The sequence below is a fragment of the Kwoniella shivajii genome, chromosome 5, assembly GCF_035658355.1.
Source record: "Kwoniella shivajii chromosome 5, complete sequence".
Lineage (NCBI taxonomy): Eukaryota > Fungi > Basidiomycota > Tremellomycetes > Tremellales > Cryptococcaceae > Kwoniella > Kwoniella shivajii.
The window spans coordinates 1,439,957-1,460,751 of NC_085912.1; the positions used below are offsets into that span (position 1 = coordinate 1,439,957).

Sequence of the window (20,795 nt, forward strand, 5' to 3'; positions counted from 1 at the left end):
ATTAGGAGATATTAATTAGTCTTGATCAAAATCCTAATCTATGTATTAGAGCTTTTTGTAATGTTAATTCAGATCTGCCTGCAGACGCTCGGCGTCCGCGGTTCACTCGTACGCTGGTGCATTAACTTTTCCGTGGATGTTCCGTTCCAGTTTATGCGTGTTGGATGATGCTGGTGGAGGGGGGTTCGGTGTCCGTTATACGTCCGTATTCTTCGGGGAATGAAAAAAATGTATCAATGAATTGCCGATCTTCTAAAACCATATCCTACCCAGTGATTCAAATGATGCAATAGGTGATTTTCTGTTTACGATTTCGATGAAGAGAGGATTTATTTGTGATTATTCAGCTTTGTTTTGGACAGTCGTGGTCCTCCACTTTTGAAATTTCTGGATATATATACATGTATAAGAATTTTGTACGATTGCATGAATCCCCCCAAGGTCTTGACGAAAACATCTCTGCATAGCACATAACCTATCTTCGATTTGCCCAAACAAAGCAAAAGCAACGACAACAACAAACGAGCCAGAAACAAGAGAACAATCATCAAAATGGCTATCCAAAATTCCAAGCTTTTCGCTCCTGTTAAAATCGGATCAGTAGATCTTAAACACCGAGTTGTTATGGCTCCTTTGACCAGATTTAGAGCTGAAAAGGATACTGGTGTTCCATCAGAATACGCAGCTGAATATTATTCGCAACGTGCTACAGGTATGTTGCGTCATTTACCACGTACTCTGGCATACTGAAACCTGACTTAGAGCTGATTTATCTGTTGTTGCATTGATATAGATGGTGGTTTGCTTATAACCGAAGCCACTTTCATCTCTGAAGCTGCAAGAGGATATCCCTCTGTTCCTGGTATTTATAAGCCTGAACACGTCGAGGGCTGGAAGAAGATCAATGAAGCTGTTCACAAGAAAGGTGGAAAGATTTTCGCCCAATTATGGCATCTTGGGTGAGTTTGAGATTGCCATTTTTATCGCCTTATTCTCAAACACTTTGAAAAGATGTTTGACATCCACCCATGCTATTCCATTACTTTGATTCGGAACGGCTCGTGCTGACAAACACCTTCTTCTGCACAGACGAGTCGCCAAGATATCACCTGTGATTTACGCTGCTTCAGATATCGCAGATTCCACGAGTGATGATCCCAAACCCGAATTACACGTTATGACCGAGGAAGATATCGATAGGACAGTCGGTGAATACGCCCATGCTGCTAAGACAGCTATTGAAGCTGGATTTGACGGTGTAGAGATCCACGGAGCCAACGGATATGTGAGTAAAGAGTTGTTAGGTTAAAATACGTTAAAAATCTATGTCCAGATGACTGACATCGCTTCACGTTTCGCTCCTATAGCTTCTTGATCAATTTGTGAGTTCCACAAGGATCTCCGTTGATAGTTAAGACAGAAAACGCTGATTATGATCACGACCACCGACAGTTACAACCCGTTTCAAATCAACGAACAGACTCTTACGGTGGTCCACTCGAAAACCGATTCAGATTCCCTCTTCGAGTTTTGAACGAAGTCTGCGCCGCAATCGGTGCTGATAAAGTAGGGATCAGAATGTCTCCCTTTGGAAGATTCCAGGGAATGCGGGGAGACTTTAAGCCGCTTGAAACCTTTGTTCCATGGACAGAAGCAATCGTCAAAGCTCAACCCCAACTAGCCTACATACACGCTATCGGTAACCGAACTCAAGGAAACGACGATATATCTCTTGACAAACAAGTCTCCGAAGATACTCTTGATCCTATTAGAGATGCTACTGTTAAAGCAGGTATCAAATTCCTTAACGCAGGTGGTTTCGGTGGTAAAGAGGGTAACCCCCAAAAACAAGCTGATGAATCTGGCGATTTGATCGTTTTCGGAAGACACTTCATCTGTAAGTCACTGATATGATTGACCAAGCCTGCACATGCCCCCGCTTTTGAATCTAGCAGAGTAGCTTTACTGATTTATATTTTACCCGACTTAGCCAACCCTGACTTGGTCTACCGACTCAAGAACGATTTGCCTTTAGCTCATTATGACAGAGATACTTTTTATTCCTCTGGTCCTCACGGTTACGTCGAGTGAGTACCGTAAACTCTTCAATCATGCTAAATATCTCTGTCTGACATGATCTATTACCCATCCTTTGATTGCTTTTGCTGATGTCTTGATATAGCATCCCCGAATACAAAGAAGGTAAGGAGGACGGATCTAAATGATAGAACATAAAATAGAGAGGTAGAAAGGTAGAAAGGTAGAAAGGTAGAAAGATAGAATCGAAGCCTAGAAGCGATCATGCATGACCAATTTGTATTAAATTCTCTTCGCCTCTTTGTATCCGAAACAAGATGGTACCGCACACATATACTGGGTAGCCCGCAATAATTCATCTCACTCATGCACGTTCATTGTATTGCCACCAAGCCACATCCGGGAGCTTTTTTCGGGTGCCCCGCTAACGGACGCGACGATATGAGAAAAGCAGACTTTATCATCCATCAATCGATACATCAATATTCCTCCACGGTTATATTCCTCCTCTAATCTCTCTTTCTAGTGAAGCATTGTATTTCACAAAACCGAGCTGTGATTCCTGATGATTAATCTAATACAGTAAACTCACAGTTCCCCAAAAGTCAAGTAGACCGTCTGAATATCCTGTCGAGATGAACGATATCTCCTTAGCTGGACCTTCCCGTCAATCGCCTACTCGTTCCCACGAAGATTCACAACAATATCATAGCAAATTAGATTTCCCTCAATATCCAGCTGAGAACGATGACGATCTACCTGGGTATGAAGAAGAAAGGACTGGACCAGTGTCGTCAAGATCGAGCAATGACGGAAAGCTGCATCAACAAGAAGAAGATGATGAAGACGAAGAAGACGGTGCAGACCTGATATATGCACGTCAAAGCGAAAACGATATTGGAATTATAGGCGTTGAACCAGGACATGAAAGTCATAGACATGCGAGTTTGGAAATGAAGAAAGCGTTATGGTGGAAGAATGTGATAATAACCGCTTTGTTCATCTTATCATGGTATGTCTTGGCGTCTCAGATCTTCTGACATTGTTTCGGCTTAGCTCATACTGATAACATTGGTTTGGCAGGTACACATTCGCGACGCTTCTGTCACTATACAACAAATGGATGTTCTCGCCAGACTACTATGGTTTCAGTTATCCGTTGTTCGTCACTGCCTGTCATATGGTAGTTCAATTTTGTTTAGCAGCCGTGATAAGAGTGGTATTCGCAGATAGGTTTAGACCAAAGGAGAGGCCAACAAGGAAAGAATACATGTGAGCATGATGTGTTCGCTGCGTCTTGATTTAGGTTAACATGACTTGGCATAGAACCAAGATCCTACCGACTGCCGCCTCTACAGGAGGAGATATAGGTTTATCTAATCTGAGTTTGAAGACTATCACCCTGAGTCTTTACAGTACGTATCTTGATCCGTTCGACTCTGTCGGGTACAAAGTATTGACTGAGTCAATTCACTTTATCAGCCATGTGTAAATCATCTACCCTGATATTTGTTCTCCTATTCGCCTTTTCATTCAAGCTGGAAGCGTATTCCCTGCGTTTAATCTCAGTAATCACCTTGATTTCATTCGGAGTATTCTGTATGGTCTTCAACACTACATCCGTGTCGATACCAGGCATCGCTATGGTGTTCTCTGCATCAGCATTAGGAGGTCTAAGATGGGCTTTAACGGAAGTGGTAATGCATAAAAAAGGAATGGGATTAAGTAATCCTTTCGCCACGATATTCTGGTTATCTCCTTTGATGGCTGTCACTTTGGCTTTAGTCAGTATGATAGTGGAAGGCTGGTTTCAGATTATAGGAAGTGATTTCTTTGATGGATTTCAAGCGGTAAAGACTATGGGAGTGATTGTTTTCCCTGGTGGTCTCGCTTTTGCAATGGTCACAAGCGAGTATTTGTGAGTAGTCATTGGCTCACGTCATCATCAGAACATCCTGACGAACGCCACACACATGATAGTATCATTCAAAGAGCAGGTGTTGTACCTCTCTCCATCGCAGGAATATTTAAAGAGGTATCCACGATTTCCATATCCGCTTGGGTGTTTGGAGACCAACTCACAGGGCTAAATATCATTGGTGTAGTAATCACTGTCTGTGGTAAGCTCTCAAATATACGAATCCTTCACGTCCTTGCCCCTCAACTGACTTTACGGGTTTAGGTATCGCCTTGTATTCATATCATAAATACCAAAAATCCATATCGTCCACGGTAGAGCTTGATGCTCATGGTAACCCCGTAAAGGAAGATGACACTGCTCCATTGATGGGATCAAACTCGCATCGATATACAACCACTCCTCAAGCTGATCCGGACAATGTTCAAAATGCCTTAGGTGGTTCTTCAGGTCTTCAAGCTACTGGAGTACCTCTCACGCAGCTCGGTAAAGTGGGAAAGAATAAAAAGGAATCGGACGAAGATAGGACCCAGAGATTAAGGGATGATTTTGAAGGATGGGATCATCAGCGAGAAGATGAGTGGAGTGAAGAAGATGAGGTTGATGAAGATGAAGTGGAGAGAAGACGAAATCAAAGAATAGAAGGTGATACTGAGCCAGAAGGGAAAAAACCTCATGGTTGGGGAGATTGGTGGGATAAGGAACTATAATAGAGTACATGTACAAGTAAACCTCCTTCTGGCTGTGGGCTAAGTATCGATAGTTATGCTGTCGATCCACGTAAAGCAGTAACGACATACCGAATAGATGGTATACAGTTGCCGATGTCAGTTCCCGCTTAGTAAGTGGGAGGGGTAGCGTCCCGTCGACTAACTCTTGGGATTGTGTTCAACCTCGTTGATGTTGGATCGTCAGCTCGTGTGCTTAACGTACGTGACCTCGACGTATGAGATGAGGAAGAAGACCCGATTTATGGGAAAGAAAGGATAGATTAAGAGAAGAATATGTGCGAAGAGTTGACAAACGCGCTTACATACGTTTTACCTCAGTCAGTCATCGATGCTGTCATGCTAAGGACGATCGGATATAAGGGGATATGAGAGACCATGGAAACATCTATTGCTACGATTTATGATACAACCAGAAGATTTTTCGGACCGTTGACAGTCTTGATTCCACCCTCAAGTCCCTATACTTCACTTTTGAGCCCACCGGGAACTTTCCATCAAACAGTATTTCTAGTGGTACTTTGAGTAGTACTATAAGGTGTATGGACAGTACGAGTAGACTTGTATCCATGGGATTTGCCTGGGAGATGGAACAAGTGTCTAGTGTCTAAGTCTTGTTCCGAAACTGGGGCTAAAGCGGTTTTATTAGTTCTGGCTTTTAAATGTCTATTTGATAACGAGTCAGGACTCACTGCGTTGGTTTTACTCCCATGGTATGTCATCGCTCTTGTGCATGATCTCTACCTGCATGAGTTGTTCTTGGGTTGTTTATAGCCTAGATATCGGTACGTTGTCAACATGAGCAGATGTGGACATATATGATGTTTTAGCCCAGAGGCGGACTAACACTCTTCAAACCTCTTATCTGATTTTCGCTGTGAGTACCATGATGTGTGGTATGAGTGGTATGTGTAGTGGTACTATGCATTGTTTTCAGTTTATTCGTCAAGTAGGTTTCTGTTTCAGTGAGAATATGTGAGATGTGTATGTTCGTTTGTTCCTTATTAGAAGGAGCCCTCATCTTACTGAGAAGGGGTTTATATAGCTTTATACCGTACAGAGAGAGATGATATGCCGGAGGTCGAGAATGAGTGACATCATCTTCGCAACATGCTTGCAGATCCCTTGTTGACGAGTTTAGGAAAGAGCAATACGTCACGAAAAGAAGGTGTACTGTTTTGTGTGTTTCAACGTGTCATAACCATCAAACAGCGTCATCACCATCATCATATCCCTTTCGACTGTTTCGGAAATGGGAAAAGGTCAGAGCGTCAGAGCATCAGGATCACGAGGACTGGTGCATAGCTCTGAATGCATATATAGTCTGATTATCCCTACTTTGGTATTCTGGATGTGGTTTGTATCTCCCACACTGTGCTGTGATCTATGCCTTCTCGAATTCCTTTTTGGCCAATACCAACTGTCCGTCCAGCTCTTTGCTAGCATCATCTACTAACTTCTGCACTTCATCTGTACCATTCGATTTCCTTCCTCCGAGATGTTTGAACCCTTCCGTACGAGCCATACGTATTTGTTGTTTTGCAGTTTCGACGGTAGTTGACAGTGAACGAAGGATTTCCGCACGTTGTTCAGTGGTTGGACTGTGGTATTTACGTAAGCCGTATCTCTTCCAATACATCGTGAAGCTTGGTTTCGAAGATTACATACCGAGATATGGGAATTTTCAACGTATTCGCTCCAGTCTTTTGAGGTGAGATACCTGGTAAGTTGGCTTGATGAATGGCTGATTCCACAAACTTGGTGGACTATCAAGATTATCGAATCAGTTTGAGATTGCTATCGAGCCCAGTGCCATACAAAGGGGCTGAGAAGTATACGTACATCTGTATCCCATATCTCCACGTATAAAGCATTTCCTTTTGTTGTTATCGAAGCGACAGCATTCAGATGGCATTGTCCAGGGCTATCTGGTAGGTGCACTCGTACCGAGTCAAGCAAAGCTGAGGAGACATGTTAGCATATCAAGCTTCGACCTTTCGCATTAGAAAGTTAGCTGCATACCTGGTGTGACTCGTCCTCTACCTCTTTCTACGCCCTCAAAGATGACTGCTTTAGCCCAATGTACTGCTTTATCCATTTTCACCTGAGCTTTCTCTATCACTTCCGAGATTACCACTTCTCCCGCTCCCGGGTCATCATTAGCTCCAGCTTCGTCATCTTCCACCACTTTGATCTTCTGTTTGGGTGATTTCGTGTTCGGACCTTTATTCTTCTTCAATATCGCTGGAGTTGACGAGAAGGATCGAGCGAGAAGGGAAGGGGAAGGACAAAGGACGACGGCTCGACTTTGAGCGGAGAAAGAGGGACCAGCAGATGACCTGGAGAGGCTCCTTAGTATCTGTCGGGTGGCTGATGGACTCATCATGATTTACTGGCAATAACGTAGTTGAAAGCAAGATGAGATACCTGGTAAGATATATAGAACATCTTTAAAAGCTCGAAGCAACAGTGATTGTCGGAGATATCCAGGCACGAAGACATGCACAAAGATATCACGTGACCTCAAATCTGCTCGAAAAGTTGGCAGACCGGGGATGACAGCTAGATTTATTTATTCACTGTTATCTTCACTTTTGCCGCTGATGACACAAGGCATATTCATTAATAATTCTAAACACTACATACCAGTCAGCAGTTATCGTCTTTTGACTCTCGTTATAAAAATGGCTCGATTCACATCCATCGGGATGACCCGTAAAAAGTTTGTTCAATCTGCCGTCGAAGAGGCCCAAGGGACAAATTACGATGCACAAGATGGAGCTGGACCATCTGCAATCCCTGAGTCGACTCAAGGAGCTCCAAGAAACGGGGGACACGGTGACAAACAGGGTAAGAAGAAGAGGAGAGGAAGGGAGAGGATCAAGGATGAGACTGGCAAACGAATCGCTATAGGTGAAAAGAAAGGTCCTGATGCTAAGAAAGGTGGTGGTGGTGGTGGCTGGAGCAGAGATGAAGGTGTCGCTAGTGAGTTCTTCGCACATAGTGAGGAGATGATTGACACAGGAAAGATACGATCATTGATGCTGTTGATTGACGTCTAGGACGAGCCAAACTATCAGATAGACATGCTGAAGAAAGACGTCAAAAGCGTAGTGATCAGAAGAATATCAACGTTACATGTTTCGCTTGTCGAGGTGTCGGGCATGCTTCCAAAGATTGTCCTAACGTTTTACTGGGTGCTGGTCAAGGCGGAGAAGGAAGTGGCATGAAGAGAAAAGGAGGAAAAGCCGGAGCTCAAGTTACGGGTGGAAAATGTTACAGGTGAGTATGGGAATTGTATTTTTACTGCAGCCCATGATCATTACACTAACTCTCCCGTTCAATAGATGCAACTCGAAAGAGCATTCACTGCACAATTGTCCTGACCCAATCGATTCCACCAATCCAACTCCTTTCGCAACGTGCTACATCTGTTTAGGTTCAGGGCATCTCGCTTCTGGTTGTCCTTCGAATGGCGGTAAAGGGATATACGTCAATGGTGGAGAATGCAAAGTATGTAAGTCGGTTGAACATCGAGCGAAAGATTGCCCGGACGATCCTCGACGTCAATCAACGACAGAAGAAAGAGCACCTAGGAAAAGAAATGAGGTAGTATTGGGAACAGGAACTGGAGCAGGTGCAGATGAAGATGACTTCATGGTTGAATCTAGACAAAATTTGGAATCAGATGCGCTAGATGGGAAAGGAAAAAGAAAGAAACACGCTCCTGCAAGAAATAGTGAAAGACCGATGAAAAGATTAAGAGAAGTGGATCCTATTACCGGTGATTTAGGTGAAAGACTAGAAGGTGGTTATCAAGGTCCTTCAGAGGAAGAAAAGGAAAACGAAAGAGAAAAATTACCATTGACAGCTAGAAAACCCGTCGCTCCTCAAGTGAAACAAAAACCCAAGGTAGTGGCTTTCTGATCGTATTTACTGTACTGTATTGCATGCATGATTCTCCGTATAACGCAACAGGCTAGGTCATCACGAGGGAGCAGGGGGAGTCAATGATATCTTTTATGCCACACAGCTCATACCTAACTGGGGAAGCCTGACTTACCGACCCATCTTTGCTCATACTCCTCAAGCGATTCTGCTATAGGATTAGTAGTAAGAACAAAAACTACAGCACTCGGGATTCCCATCTGGTCCCCCACGATGGTACTAACCGAGCGATATATGGCTTAATTACGCGGAGCAAACGAGACGCGATGCTTTTCATATTCTATGGCCGTAGATGAAGTCTACAACTTTGACTTTGGCAGCACTAAGTTTAGCAAGAGAAGAGTAATCGCACATATGGAAAGAATGATCAATAATTCGTCGGTCAGTATTTGCATTCCAGTCGGATGATTAGCATCGGCTTCAAAAATTGGGCACGAGTATCGTTCGTATGCAGTACGATCAGAAAAAACAAGCAATTTGAGGACAGTAAAATGATAATATCCTGAAAGGTGATCCATGCTTTTGATACAGGTAAATATTGATTTTATGTAACCCCTAAATCGTATGAATAATTACTGCCCAACAACACGACTAATAATGATTGACAGTCTGTATGTGCTTTTCTCCTCGATTGTGGTCTTCCCATCCAAGACCCATTGTCCTATCCTTTCACTACTGTTATGACTGTCTCCACTTCACTCGATCTTTGCTACACATCGCTTATACGGGTGTCAACATACCAGCTGCGATCATCTCTTCTTGAGTCATAGTGGAAGATTCGATCATGATACCAACACCAAATTTAGATGCGTTCTGGAATTATAGGATTTCCGTGAGCTGAATCCGGATATGAACAGCTGTACTCACCTTTCCATGATCGATTTCACCAGCAACTAAGAAAGCGAAAGCAGGTGTAAACCTTTGTTCGAGGTACATTCCGATTTTTCCAGTACTATCAACTTGGCCTCTGAAAGTAGCCATTCTGAAATCATATTTAGCACCTAGAGTAGCTAAGGCTTCTCGTTTAGCTGGACCAAGCATTGAAGCTGGTTGAATAATAGTCTGTAAATCCAAAGCGACATCAACTTTATCACTTAATTTTTGATAATATGTAGCTTGAACGTTTCCTGAAGGTTGAAGTTGAGCTGTAGCTGTCCAAGAAGGGTAGAAAGGTGCTAATTGACCGGGTACAGTAGGTGTCAAATTTGCTATGGCATTAGGTAATGAAGTGAGTTTAGCGACGTATGAAGTAGCGGTTTCTAGAATTTCTGGTTGAGGATGTTGAATAACAGTTTCAAAACCAAGTGATAATCGTGGTGAGAATGAATGAAGTAATGATGCGATGTGAATACCTGTTCCATCTAAGACACCGGGGTTCATTGATTTCCATGAGAAAGTGTAATGAGGTCCCAAGTGGTCATGCTCGACTTGAAGCATTGATTGGCCAGCTTTATTTGTGAGCTTAAGCAATAACTCAATTAGCTGAGAATATAACGTTCATGGCGAACTGGCCACATACCTGAGCCTGAACCTTGGTGATATCACTAGCAGCCCAAGTTTGGTTTGCTCGCATCGTTACGGCACCGGTACCATCCACACCACCTTGTAAGAAGGTCTAACAAGCGAAGTATCAGCTTTCATTCATCCCCCCATTCTTCCTAGCCGAGATCTCCGAATCCCATGGCATATGTCTCAACATGACCAAACTCACTTGAGCATTGGCAAAGATCGCACCAAAGTTGTAAGCGGGAGGTCTGGTGGTTGAACCAAGGGAGAATGAATGTGTGAGTTGGAAAGCGGGGTTTGCGGAGACTACTTTAGCTACATCTGCTCTTGCTCCATCGAAAGACCAATTTGACAAGTGGACCTCTATAATTATTAATTCATATGAGTTATCAGCTGAATATTCGTCGTTTTACAAGGACGCCAGATGGAATTCTCCGAGATGGTCCACAGAGTGAAATCTGACGTGAAACAAAATGACAACATACGTGATACTTCTCTGGTCAAATTCTCGACCGTACCAGGTTGAGTCAAACCCATACTTTCTTTCCATCCATGAAATCTTCCATATGTGTTCAGTACAGGACCAGCAACAGGATGAAAGATGTTGGCTATCGTATCGAGATAAGGAGCGAAAGCGGTTGGCCCAGAGGGCTTCTCAGATTCTACTGGGAATGAAGCCATTTTCGATGAATCACTAGTTCTGTCCTTGCAACGATGTGAGGAGTCTATCTGTCAAGTGTCAAAGGTGAGACTGTAGTGTGTAGATTATAGATTATTATCGATCTTTTTCCGAAATGATAGAAGTATCATCCCATGCACAACGATGACAAAGTTACAGAATCAAATACAAGGAGGAAAAACGGAATTATTGTGAATGTGGCACTTCCGATATTACATAACATACGTCCCTTCCCAATAGAATAGTTTGTTGACAGATAAGATGTTCATGACCAACATCTACAGCACGGCTGAGCATACACCTATACACCTCTTGACACTCTTCTCATCCCCACTGAAGATGGATCGCTTGAACGGATCAGGGTCGGGATCGAGATCTAACGCGCTCTCATCAGAATCACTATCCATCTCCGCATCACTCTTCACTTCTTCAATCGATTCTTGGATTCCATCAAATTTCGGTGTCATCAAACCTGCTTCTGAGAAGGAGAGGGAGTTTTCAGCTTTACTGAAGACGGATCATTCGGATACAAAATTAGGTCTGGGTCATCCGTCATTGGACGCTCCTGTCAGACCAGTACAGCGGAACGGTATAGATGGGATATCGAGAAGGTTGAATTTGGACAAGAAAGGTAAAGCGAAAGAAGTCACTACTACGGTTGGGACTTATGGAGACAGCGAGGATGAAGGTGAATCAAGAGGGAAGATCCTTTCCAAGAAGAAGAATGGGGTGATAGATCCCTTCGGTAATGGGAAAAAGAAGAAAAAAGACCCATTCTCTATAGGAAAGGGTACGATCGGAGAAAGCTCGAGATCAACTTCATCCACTCCAGTCGTAGAACCGTCTAAGCAAGTGAACAATCCGAAAACGTATATCAAAACATTATCTGCCACCGAAGCAGTCGATAGTGTTCAGTCAAACACGGCTCATAGCGAAGAAGGACACAGCGAACCTTCAGCTTTACATCCTCTCTCAACTCCGATGGCCTCAACAGCTACTCCCCCGTCTCCTGGTCAAGGCTCATTCCCATACGATGGTCCCAGGCTCTTTGGGTCGCCGCAGAAATCTCGAAGCGCCAAGAGACTTGCCGAGTTCGATGACCGAGACGATTCGGACGAGATTTTAGGAGGAGAAAGCAAAGTTGTCGGCCAATCGGAAAATGGTAGTGTGGAAACCGACAAGAATGGTAAAGTAGAGAATGGGGTCGCCGAATCTCCATCCAGATTATCGAAAACTCAACGTAGAAGAGAAAAAAGGAAACGGGCAAAGTTGTCAACATCATAAGTAAAGACATAAAGTAAGATAACCCATATAGCATAAATTCAGTATTAGCATTAATATCGATAGTTTGAGTAACCAATATTCTCCGTCATGACCATTTAACGCATTTCCAATGAGCTTTCAACGACTTGACCCAAGATGACTTGATATGCATATAAAGGTATCGTATGATGAATGGAATGCTGATAAATGGCTACATACAATTATAAGTAATACAAAACTTTTTAAAAACCCAAGAATACACGGAATACAACGTTCAAAATACTCAATAATCGGTTGACTTCTCTGCCAAACCACTCATCTCCAACTCTTGCCTCTTCCTACCAAAGCACCCTGTCTCAAACTAGCGCCAACCAGTTCATCTTCATCTTCACCGACATCTCCATCTCCGGCTCCAGTGCCAACCAATGAAGACGCTATAATACCGAACAAGCCAGTTTGAGTCGATGATGCGGTCGCAGGAGATACTATACTACTCTTCGAGGTTGGAGAAGTAGCTCTGTGTATCAAAGAAGAAGTTGTCGATATCGAGCTTGTTCTAGACGAAGATGATCCAAATATTGGTCTAATCTCCACCTTTCCTACTCCGCTGACAGTGGAAGTCTCCGTTCCAGATGCAGATGGTATTCTTCCGTCTGGGTTTATAGGAGTGACCTCATTTGAACTTCTGAAATCATACCATCTTTTCGAGAGACTTTGCAGTACGCCTACACCACCACTATTAGCAGTGTATGCAGGAGCTCTTCCTATTGGTCCCGAAGCAGGTTCTGGTTGGTTCAAATCATTCGATTGAGAGACAAAAGTCGATCTTATACTTGAATCTGATAGACCTCTCGGGCGCAGAGCTCGTTCCAGTAAAGGAGGTTGAGGATCGTAAGATCCATTGATCAACGCACTATCGTCCTCAGCCTGGGCACTGGAGTGGCCGGGGTCGATCATAGCATCCACAATCGAGGATATCTTTGCGCGTTCGTTGATTTGGCGTGGTGCCCTTACAGTTTTCTCCCCGAAGTTATGCGAACTAACTGATCTTAGTGTTTTTCCACCAACTGCATTCGATTGTGAGGGAGGACCCATCCCCGGGATGGATGAACTTTCTCCTCCCGTAGGAATCGTTGGCTTTTGAGCTCCAGCGAAAATACCTAGTAGTTCGTTCCTATTTGCACGAGATTTGGTCCTCCGCACGGTCTGCAGTGATGGCGGAAGAAGAGAGCTCTCCGATCCTGTCGCTGGCGAGACTGTACGGTCCTTTTGCACGTAATCGTCACCGGGAGAAGGGGAGGAAGGTAATGTATCCATCACCCCACTGGACCCTGCAGCATTCACAGCTGGAGTGGCCCTTCTGACGATACCGGTGCCTCCAAACTCGACACTAACGTGAGTGGTCGTAGCGCTAGCAGTAGCTTGTTGTTTAGGTGCAGCTTTGACTGGCATAGGTTGTAGTCTACCCCTTTCATTGCCTTTCCTTGATGGCGGGTTGTTATCATGTTCTCCGTGCTCAGCTGGAGTAACAAAGAATTTCGTGATCGGAGCAGCTATCCATCCTAATCCAGAAGCTTGTTTAGCTTGTCGAGTAGCTTCATCTTCTTCATCCTTGAAAGCGGCTTTTTGGAGTTTCTTCCCTAATGATGGATTGATCGTCACATCGTTCACTATCGCTTGTAGATCTACCAAATCCGTGAAGACATCCTTGAAGAGCCGTAGAAGTAGATTGAAATCTTTTCTGTCTATACCACTCAGATTTTGGACGCCTCTAAATTGGTTACGCAAATCCGCTACCTCTAGCTGTAAAGCGCGCATGGTGCTCTGAGAGAGATGACCAACATCTCCCGGAAGGTTATGCTTCTTCAATCGTTTATTGAGAGTAGGGACATCGGCATCTCTAAGTCTAGCCAGTATTCTGCTCATATGCTCGATCAAGACGAGCAAGATACTAGCTCGGTTGTCATGTATAGAGGAGGTTTCAGAGTGATCTTCGGTTTGTGGGATGGGTGAAGTACCGGTTGACGTAGAGACCATTCCTGTAGCGGGATTTGGATTTCCACCGTAAGCGTCGAAGGATTCAGAGCCGAGGTGGGGTGTCGTAGAATGTTCGATAGGATCCGTTTGTACGCCTTGTGACCTGGTGAGAAGGAGCAATGTCTTCCTCTTAGCCCGTTTGGGACTGGTGAGTGCAGAGTCTGACATCGGGGAGGGATAACCTGTGGTAGAGTTTTCAGCCAAAGTAGTGCTTGCTTCGGGAGAATATTCTGTCGACTCGTTGGGGGACATTGGTGATCGCCTCGCCGTCATCAAGGATCGTCTTTTGCGATTCTTTTCCGCCATCCGGAAGTAATCAGTCCCTGGCGAAGGAGGTTCCTCCGTCTGTCCGGATCCATCTTCGCCCGCTGACCACTCTGCGATAGGTCCGATGCCTTGAGACTACGTTCGAGGCGATGTCAGCTACATGACCGTTGACACATCAGAAAAGCTTACAGCATACGATCCCCGCGCTCTGCGATCGGTATTGGTACTAAAACTCCTTGCTAAAGACGGTCTAACATGGCCAGGTTTGACCTTCGGTACACCATTAAGGACATATCCAATTCCACCATTCGGCGAAGTTCTGAATTTCGGACTTTCCCTCCCGGTTATAGGCGGGGGACTCAGCGCTCCTACTCTGGAGCCATCTTCATTGAGCAGTACACCACCGAATTCTCCTATCTGCCCCATGCCTAAACCAGGAGAGATGAGACCGTCTGCAGTGGACGTGGAAGTGAATGAAGCAGCCATTGACATCTTCCTATGATGCTCCCAAGAGCTCATCCCGCCCGTCCTACTTGATGAAGTAACACTCATTCTCTGCCATGAACCTCTCTCCCCGTGTCCGAGGGATACAACAGGACTTGATTCCGTTCTCGAATGAAGGGAGTGACCAGATCCGATTTCTGAGGCGAGATATGTTGGTGGTCGTCCAAAGGGAGACATTCGACCTACAGTACCGATCGAAGCTCGAAGCTCTTCCACTTCTTCTTTGAGAGATCGAGATTCGTCTCGACTTTCCGACAGGGAATGGGTTAATTCAGCGACATCATGCTTTAATAATGTGTTCGCGGCGACTAGATTTTCCAAAGTCTTCTGATATTCAGGCATATCGGACGGTGATTCAGTGCGGAATGTTTCGGAGAGCTGTCACAGTGAAAGTCAGCTGGTTTGGTGAAATGATCAAATGATGCCTGACATACCTCGGTGTGTAAGACACTCAATCTCTCTTTGGCATTTGCTAATAAATCTTGAGCATCTTTAGCTCTTGCTTCTTTGATCTCCTCGACGTCTTTGCCAGCTGTTTTGACCTGATGTTCCAATACCTCTGTGATGCGAGCAGATATGACGAGTCAGGGGTGCTATCTGAATCTTACAGTTCGAGGGGACTTACCGATCCTAGCTTCAGCTCTTTTCCTTTTCCGAACTTCATCTCTAGCTTTCCTAGTCTCGTTCTCAGCTAAATCCCTAGCGTCTTCATATCTTTTCTCGGCCTCGGCTAGTCTCTCCTCTACACCAACTCCACTTGCCAACGCAACCTTCTGCCTCGCTGATGTAGCTCGAAGCGTGGTCAATTCAGCTCGAACGTGAGTTAGTGATTGTTGAGTGAGGGTTTGGGTGTGCATAGCTTGTGTATAACGCTGTAGAGGTGAGATCGTCAACATTTTGGTAGGAAACAGCCAAGGCTAGGAAGGATCTTGCGGAGCCAAAAGAGAGAACGAGTAGATTAGAAAGGAGATAGATACCTTTTCTAACCCTTCATACTTCTTCGAGACTTCTGCGTATTTCTGTAGATGTTGTGTATTGGCTTTTTCCAAATTATTGACTTTTCGCACGCTTTCGACTAGAGCATTTCGTTTTACTTCCAGCTGGAATAGTCAATCCCAGGGCATCAGCGATTCAATTCGAGGTTGCTCCCTTTCCCATCAAGTGAAATAGCTGAATTGTAGGTAGATTGACGGTGAAAAAGGACAAAGGTAAGAGCAGAACCATAATTTTTCACGTACTTGGTTTTCATACTTATCAACTTCGCGTTGATATTTACGTTCCAAGACTTCATATCTTTGTAATAATGCATTTCCGATTTCTGGCGATTTGACAGGGAGATAAGCATGGCACATTTGGAATCGTACTTTGATGTGAATGATAATTAGAGTTCTTCACTCACCACCACTGAGTTTAAGTTTGTCTTCCATTCTCTCTCTTTCTCTCAATGTCTTACATGTGTTCCCTGTGGAAGGTGAATTACCACAACAACACCTTACTTCACCACCTTCACCTGACATCCCCTCTGAATCATCTTTGATATGACCAAGCTGTTTAGCTAATCCATCAAGCGTTTCCGCTGTTCTCAACAATAAGCTTGCAGAAGGCGAATCGGGGTGTGTATAATTCGACTTGGATGCGGTATGGGAATTAGGTGAGAGCGCTTGGTTGTTGTTGTCTGAGCTAGATGAGGAGTTTGAGCTGGAACTGGATTGGGACGTATGACCTGTTTGTGGAGATGATGAACGCGTCTGCGTTCTTTCTCCCATTGTCGTTTCGTTATTCGTTACTTCATAAGAATCATACAATCATAAAGTGATCGATGTAAGGATGCGAGAAGATATCACGTATAAAGTTCAAGAATGAATGTAAGATGGTGAAAGAAGAGTTGCGATTGAGAATGAAATATTTGTGCGATCGGATGTTTGTTTACATTTTATTTTGATTTCTGCTTTTCAGGGATTTATTTGGCGGGATGGAATGATATCAGATCTCTATTCAATGTACACCCAGAACAACGAATGTATAAACCTATTCATTGATTTCAACGCTTCAAATGACGAGCAAGAATCGTGATATACACAGATTCATGCATGACGCTAAATACAATCTTTATGCTCTTGATTTGGTCAAGTCAGAACCGAGGGAATATCCTGTGACTTTTTCCCAATCCATCTTTTGTCGTGTAATTGGAAGTGCTCGTCGCAGTCTAAGCATGGCAATGAGCTCGTCAGTCGCCAAGGCTACTAGAAGGTGGAATTTGCGAAGATGCGAATGTTTTTACTCACGCTCTAAAGGCTTTTTCTCCCAATTCACCGTATACATCGTTCAATTCCAGATGATACGCAGTCTCGATCTTGGAAATGATGGTAACAATTTGACTAGCTACTGATTGTCCGCCTAACTCTTCAGCAGGAAGAGGGAATGAAGCGGTGTGTTTCGTGGCCAGTTGAACCTATGGTAGGGCGACGATGATCAGCCTGGCATCTCGAAAATCAATTCAACCTATGACGACTCACGTTGCCTTGTTCGTAATAATGTACATCAACATTGATATCGCCATCGACCGTATCAGAAGCCTTGTCGACGACCCATCTTGTGCGCCATCGTCCAGTCCTATCGAGCTGGTCAGCCTCAAAGCATCAGGAAGAACCGGACCGGAGGGAGACTTACCAGAAGTTATTGGGATTGTATTTATTGCCCACGATCTCAAGGGTGTATTTTGGATTCTCAATTCTTTCCTGCTTTCTCTCGTCTACCTTCTCAGCCGAAACATCGGCGTTCCCGGGTGTGATATCGTGCTCAGTGGGAGTTTTGACTTCTTCCTCCTTTCCGTCTTCAACTTCAGTCACCTCAGGTCTATCAGGGTGTGCAGCTGTCCCACTAGCCCCTTCTTCCTCCTCTTTAGCTTCTTCTACCAAGTCATCTAATTTATCAAGACTCTCAGGTCGGACCAATTCATCTTCACTAGCACCAACATCTCCTGTAATTGGTGTTGGAGCTGGTTCAAGATCACCTTCGTTGACCTGTTCTGCTACTATGTCCGTCACCGGTGCATCGGCTTCATCTGTTTGTGTCGGTTCTGCAGTTTCCTTGGATTCGCTTGATGCGGCTTGATTGTCGGTGATGATAGCGTTTGCAATTGGAGCGGGAGCAAGAGGAAGAAGGGGATATTGAGAGCACGAGACTGATGATGTTCCTGAAGGGAAATGATTTTTGGCGTATTTGGCTAATGATGAAGCTAACGCAGTGCTGTATAGTGATCCCCCGTCAGCTGTATTCTGGGTGAATGAGAAGCGAATCACAGATGACGTACCGGAATGATTCCTCCTCATCAGGTAACTTATACGGTTCATAATCGGTTATTGCCTGTTGTTTGACTTCAGTTTGTCAAAAGCTTGAGTTGCAAAGTGAACTCACAAGAGTTATGTGATCAAATGAGAAACTCCTTTCCCCTTCAGCGTCAACATATCTCTCCTCTCCACCTTCACTCCCAGGGAGGATAGTTGCTTCAGAAAGGATGGACTAAGAGTATCGGTCAGCTACGTTTCCGATGGGAAGGAACAGGTGACTTACACTATGAGCCGGGCTACCTTCGGTAGCAGAGTGTTCAATGACATGGAGATGAGAGAGGTTGTACGCTCGTAAAGAAGGGAGAACATGAGGCATAAGAGCGTTGTCATCATTAATTATAGCTCGAATATCTAAGTGATGAAGAAAGGTCAGCGTGTAGTTCTACCTGATACACGGTTTGACTCATGGAGACTGACCGTTGATGACATCGCTAGATTGAACATTGCATAGTCAGCTTTTTCATGTACAGCTCAACTTGTCAGACGGTGTCAAGTGGAATCACTCACTTTATCTCCCCCGGTGGTGATTGTTCAACAAGCTTAGCGGCAAGTCTACACTTCTCTTCTAGTGACAAGTCCGCCATCCTGAGTACAATCGAGTGAGGTCGTTTGTATATCGAGACAATAGGATGGATGATCAACAGAAACAAGATTACAGGTAGCAGTTGGATTGTTCGCATAGCTTGATGACGCGCTGACTTCCGGGTTCATGTTCCTCGGGACACCTCCACATTGCACATATATATATATGCATCTCTATTACTTTCAATTTATCGTTATTCCAAGATATGCAACATGAAGCCCCCTTAAGCTCTGATACAACCAGTCAATGATGCCGGGGTTTGCGATCAAGATTAGTCTGCATGATCGTCGAACCAAACGCCTGTCAATGACCTTTCGTGACGATGCTTTACACCCGACGTTGTTGGACAGCACACGTGCAGAAATCTTTCCTTCGCTAGTCGAGTAATTTCTTCCCACCTAGCGTACGTTGTTCCAGATTCTTGCGGAATCGTCTTCCAGTCAGTACATTGTTCCTCGGTCCCCGAAACAATATCTGAGTGTGGAAAGTTGAAGAGTATTTAAATTCACTCAATCTCCCGCTTTTTCTCAAAAATAAAGGATTTGGGCTGAGTAAGTTACAGTTATGATGACGAGCCAGACAGCTATCTCACTTATACGCATGATCTCAGATGGATCGACAGAGGTGTTTCTCATTCATGACAGGTGAGTGCTTCATCAGTCAATCGTCAGCATTCCAAGGAGGGAAGATCGTTAAGAATTTGTTAGACGCCCCGGCGAATTCCCAGAACAATCTAAGGTCCTTTGATATTCAAGCCGTGCCTAGAGTGATGATCTCCGGGCTTATACTTCCATCAAGGAGTAACGCAGAGGGTAAAATTGATGGAACGGCGGATCATAAGGACAGATGTAACGTCGAAACTGTTCTGCCTAAACCCCACGGCTTGCAAGAACCATTGAAGACAGGCGTTGCCACAAGTCACCATTCTTCGACAAGGGAATTGAGGACGTTAGCAATCTCTGCTCTTCCGAAGCATACCTTTTTTATCCTTCGCGTGAGAAGTACACTGTTTGATTAGATCATCAGGTAACGGGACGCAGCAGATTAGTATAAGAGGATGGAGAGACACTTGACTTGCCACAATGTGGAGTAATAACATTCATCCCACAAGAAATAATGAATATCGAATCTATATATGTAAAACAACTCATCCCATAAAAGCTAAGCCTAGCTTATCGAAAGATAGTGAGACCGTTATCCTTCTAAGCAGTAGCGAATTTAGGGAAACAGGTTTTGAAGTCTGATTTAGGATGTTTTGAATCAACGTGAGTCTGAAGCCTATGAGCCGTCTTTGGTATCAGTGTTATGATTTTTTTTGTGATTTTGAAAAATTCATGTACAGCGGAGGATGGTATGTTCTCCACATGTTGATCAACTCACATTGGTTGTTTTGAGGTTTGCTGGAACGTTGCTTTACATGTATCACATTGGATTGATAAAGCCGCCTATAAATTCGGGTCGCACAAACATTAGTATATATTATTTACTATTTTCGATATCGAAACTGGAGTGAATTGTGGACGATATTTTTGAGTAAAGATGGAAACGGTAGAATCTCTAGCAAGTAGGATCCTGTCTCTGAAACTTACAGCGTTGGATTTCAGTTGAGAGGCCTCTCCTTTTCCAAGTGGCTTAGCACCTTTTCGATCTCTCGCTTGTTGAGCTTTAGCACCCTAAGACCGTTTCGTGAAAAGAGTCAGCAGACATACATCAGATTCGACGTGTACGGTAGTACACGTCCTTCGATGTGGGTGCAGCTTTGCAGGGGATGGCTTTTACATAGGGCAACTCACGTTTCCCATTCTGTAAAAGTCGAAAGTAAGTAGTGATAGGATCAAATATTTCTGCTTTGATTGATGAAAGAGATGCAAACGACGAATACAAAAGCAAAATAGCAAGCAGACCGAGAAACGCGAAGAAAACTGAAAATAATCTGAAAGTGGCAGAAGTGGCGGAAATGGTGAAAGTGGTGTAA

The 20,795-nt window shown here is 44.2% G+C and overlaps 9 protein-coding genes and 1 non-coding gene across 10 annotated transcripts; 4 read left to right on the plus strand and 6 right to left on the minus strand.

Annotated features, from left to right (window-relative positions):
- Nucleotides 1-552: 552 nt before the first annotated feature.
- IL334_004271 (uncharacterized protein) lies at nucleotides 553-2,225 on the plus strand (the record flags this gene model as incomplete). Its single annotated transcript, XM_062935992.1, has 7 exons — nucleotides 553-712; nucleotides 794-959; nucleotides 1,090-1,285; nucleotides 1,368-1,382; nucleotides 1,453-1,897; nucleotides 1,991-2,087; nucleotides 2,183-2,225. The coding sequence occupies 7 exons, from the start codon at nucleotides 553-555 to the stop codon at nucleotides 2,223-2,225; spliced, it is 1,122 nt and encodes a 373-aa protein (XP_062792043.1).
- A 447-nt stretch (nucleotides 2,226-2,672) lies between these two features.
- IL334_004272 (uncharacterized protein) lies at nucleotides 2,673-4,665 on the plus strand (the record flags this gene model as incomplete). Its single annotated transcript, XM_062935993.1, has 6 exons — nucleotides 2,673-3,049; nucleotides 3,121-3,309; nucleotides 3,364-3,452; nucleotides 3,520-3,955; nucleotides 4,018-4,157; nucleotides 4,220-4,665. 6 exons carry the CDS (start codon nucleotides 2,673-2,675, stop codon nucleotides 4,663-4,665), a joined length of 1,677 nt encoding a protein of 558 aa, XP_062792044.1.
- A 1,402-nt stretch (nucleotides 4,666-6,067) lies between these two features.
- IL334_004273 (uncharacterized protein) lies at nucleotides 6,068-7,069 on the minus strand (the record flags this gene model as incomplete). Its single annotated transcript, XM_062935994.1, has 4 exons — nucleotides 6,068-6,284; nucleotides 6,352-6,449; nucleotides 6,526-6,644; nucleotides 6,706-7,069. 4 exons carry the CDS (start codon nucleotides 7,067-7,069, stop codon nucleotides 6,068-6,070), a joined length of 798 nt encoding a protein of 265 aa, XP_062792045.1.
- A 298-nt stretch (nucleotides 7,070-7,367) lies between these two features.
- IL334_004274 (uncharacterized protein) lies at nucleotides 7,368-8,610 on the plus strand (the record flags this gene model as incomplete). The annotated part of the gene is made up of 3 exons (XM_062935995.1): nucleotides 7,368-7,668; nucleotides 7,746-7,965; nucleotides 8,031-8,610. 3 exons carry the CDS (start codon nucleotides 7,368-7,370, stop codon nucleotides 8,608-8,610), a joined length of 1,101 nt encoding a protein of 366 aa, XP_062792046.1.
- A 197-nt stretch (nucleotides 8,611-8,807) lies between these two features.
- Nucleotides 8,808-8,922, minus strand: IL334_004275. The gene has a single exon (XR_009999592.1). It is a non-coding gene; the product is annotated as a 5S ribosomal RNA (ribosomal RNA).
- A 429-nt stretch (nucleotides 8,923-9,351) lies between these two features.
- On the minus strand, nucleotides 9,352-10,818 carry IL334_004276 (uncharacterized protein; the record flags this gene model as incomplete). Its single annotated transcript, XM_062935996.1, has 5 exons — nucleotides 9,352-9,444; nucleotides 9,499-10,092; nucleotides 10,151-10,246; nucleotides 10,343-10,500; nucleotides 10,623-10,818. 5 exons carry the CDS (start codon nucleotides 10,816-10,818, stop codon nucleotides 9,352-9,354), a joined length of 1,137 nt encoding a protein of 378 aa, XP_062792047.1.
- Nucleotides 10,819-11,155: 337 nt separating this feature from the next.
- IL334_004277 (uncharacterized protein) lies at nucleotides 11,156-12,100 on the plus strand (the record flags this gene model as incomplete). Its single annotated transcript, XM_062935997.1, has 1 exon — nucleotides 11,156-12,100. One exon carries the CDS (start codon nucleotides 11,156-11,158, stop codon nucleotides 12,098-12,100), a length of 945 nt encoding a protein of 314 aa, XP_062792048.1.
- A 294-nt stretch (nucleotides 12,101-12,394) lies between these two features.
- IL334_004278 (uncharacterized protein) lies at nucleotides 12,395-16,653 on the minus strand (the record flags this gene model as incomplete). Its single annotated transcript, XM_062935998.1, has 7 exons — nucleotides 12,395-14,518; nucleotides 14,573-15,265; nucleotides 15,322-15,446; nucleotides 15,513-15,759; nucleotides 15,865-15,987; nucleotides 16,126-16,205; nucleotides 16,287-16,653. 7 exons carry the CDS (start codon nucleotides 16,651-16,653, stop codon nucleotides 12,395-12,397), a joined length of 3,759 nt encoding a protein of 1,252 aa, XP_062792049.1.
- Nucleotides 16,654-16,996: 343 nt separating this feature from the next.
- On the minus strand, nucleotides 16,997-18,821 carry IL334_004279 (uncharacterized protein; the record flags this gene model as incomplete). The annotated part of the gene is made up of 9 exons (XM_062935999.1): nucleotides 16,997-17,093; nucleotides 17,173-17,339; nucleotides 17,404-17,500; nucleotides 17,558-18,136; nucleotides 18,201-18,253; nucleotides 18,305-18,409; nucleotides 18,461-18,588; nucleotides 18,655-18,668; nucleotides 18,745-18,821. The coding sequence occupies 9 exons, from the start codon at nucleotides 18,819-18,821 to the stop codon at nucleotides 16,997-16,999; spliced, it is 1,317 nt and encodes a 438-aa protein (XP_062792050.1).
- A 1,201-nt stretch (nucleotides 18,822-20,022) lies between these two features.
- IL334_004280 (uncharacterized protein) lies at nucleotides 20,023-20,622 on the minus strand (the record flags this gene model as incomplete). Its single annotated transcript, XM_062936000.1, has 4 exons — nucleotides 20,023-20,098; nucleotides 20,201-20,265; nucleotides 20,410-20,493; nucleotides 20,614-20,622. The coding sequence occupies 4 exons, from the start codon at nucleotides 20,620-20,622 to the stop codon at nucleotides 20,023-20,025; spliced, it is 234 nt and encodes a 77-aa protein (XP_062792051.1).
- Nucleotides 20,623-20,795: the final 173 nt, after the last annotated feature.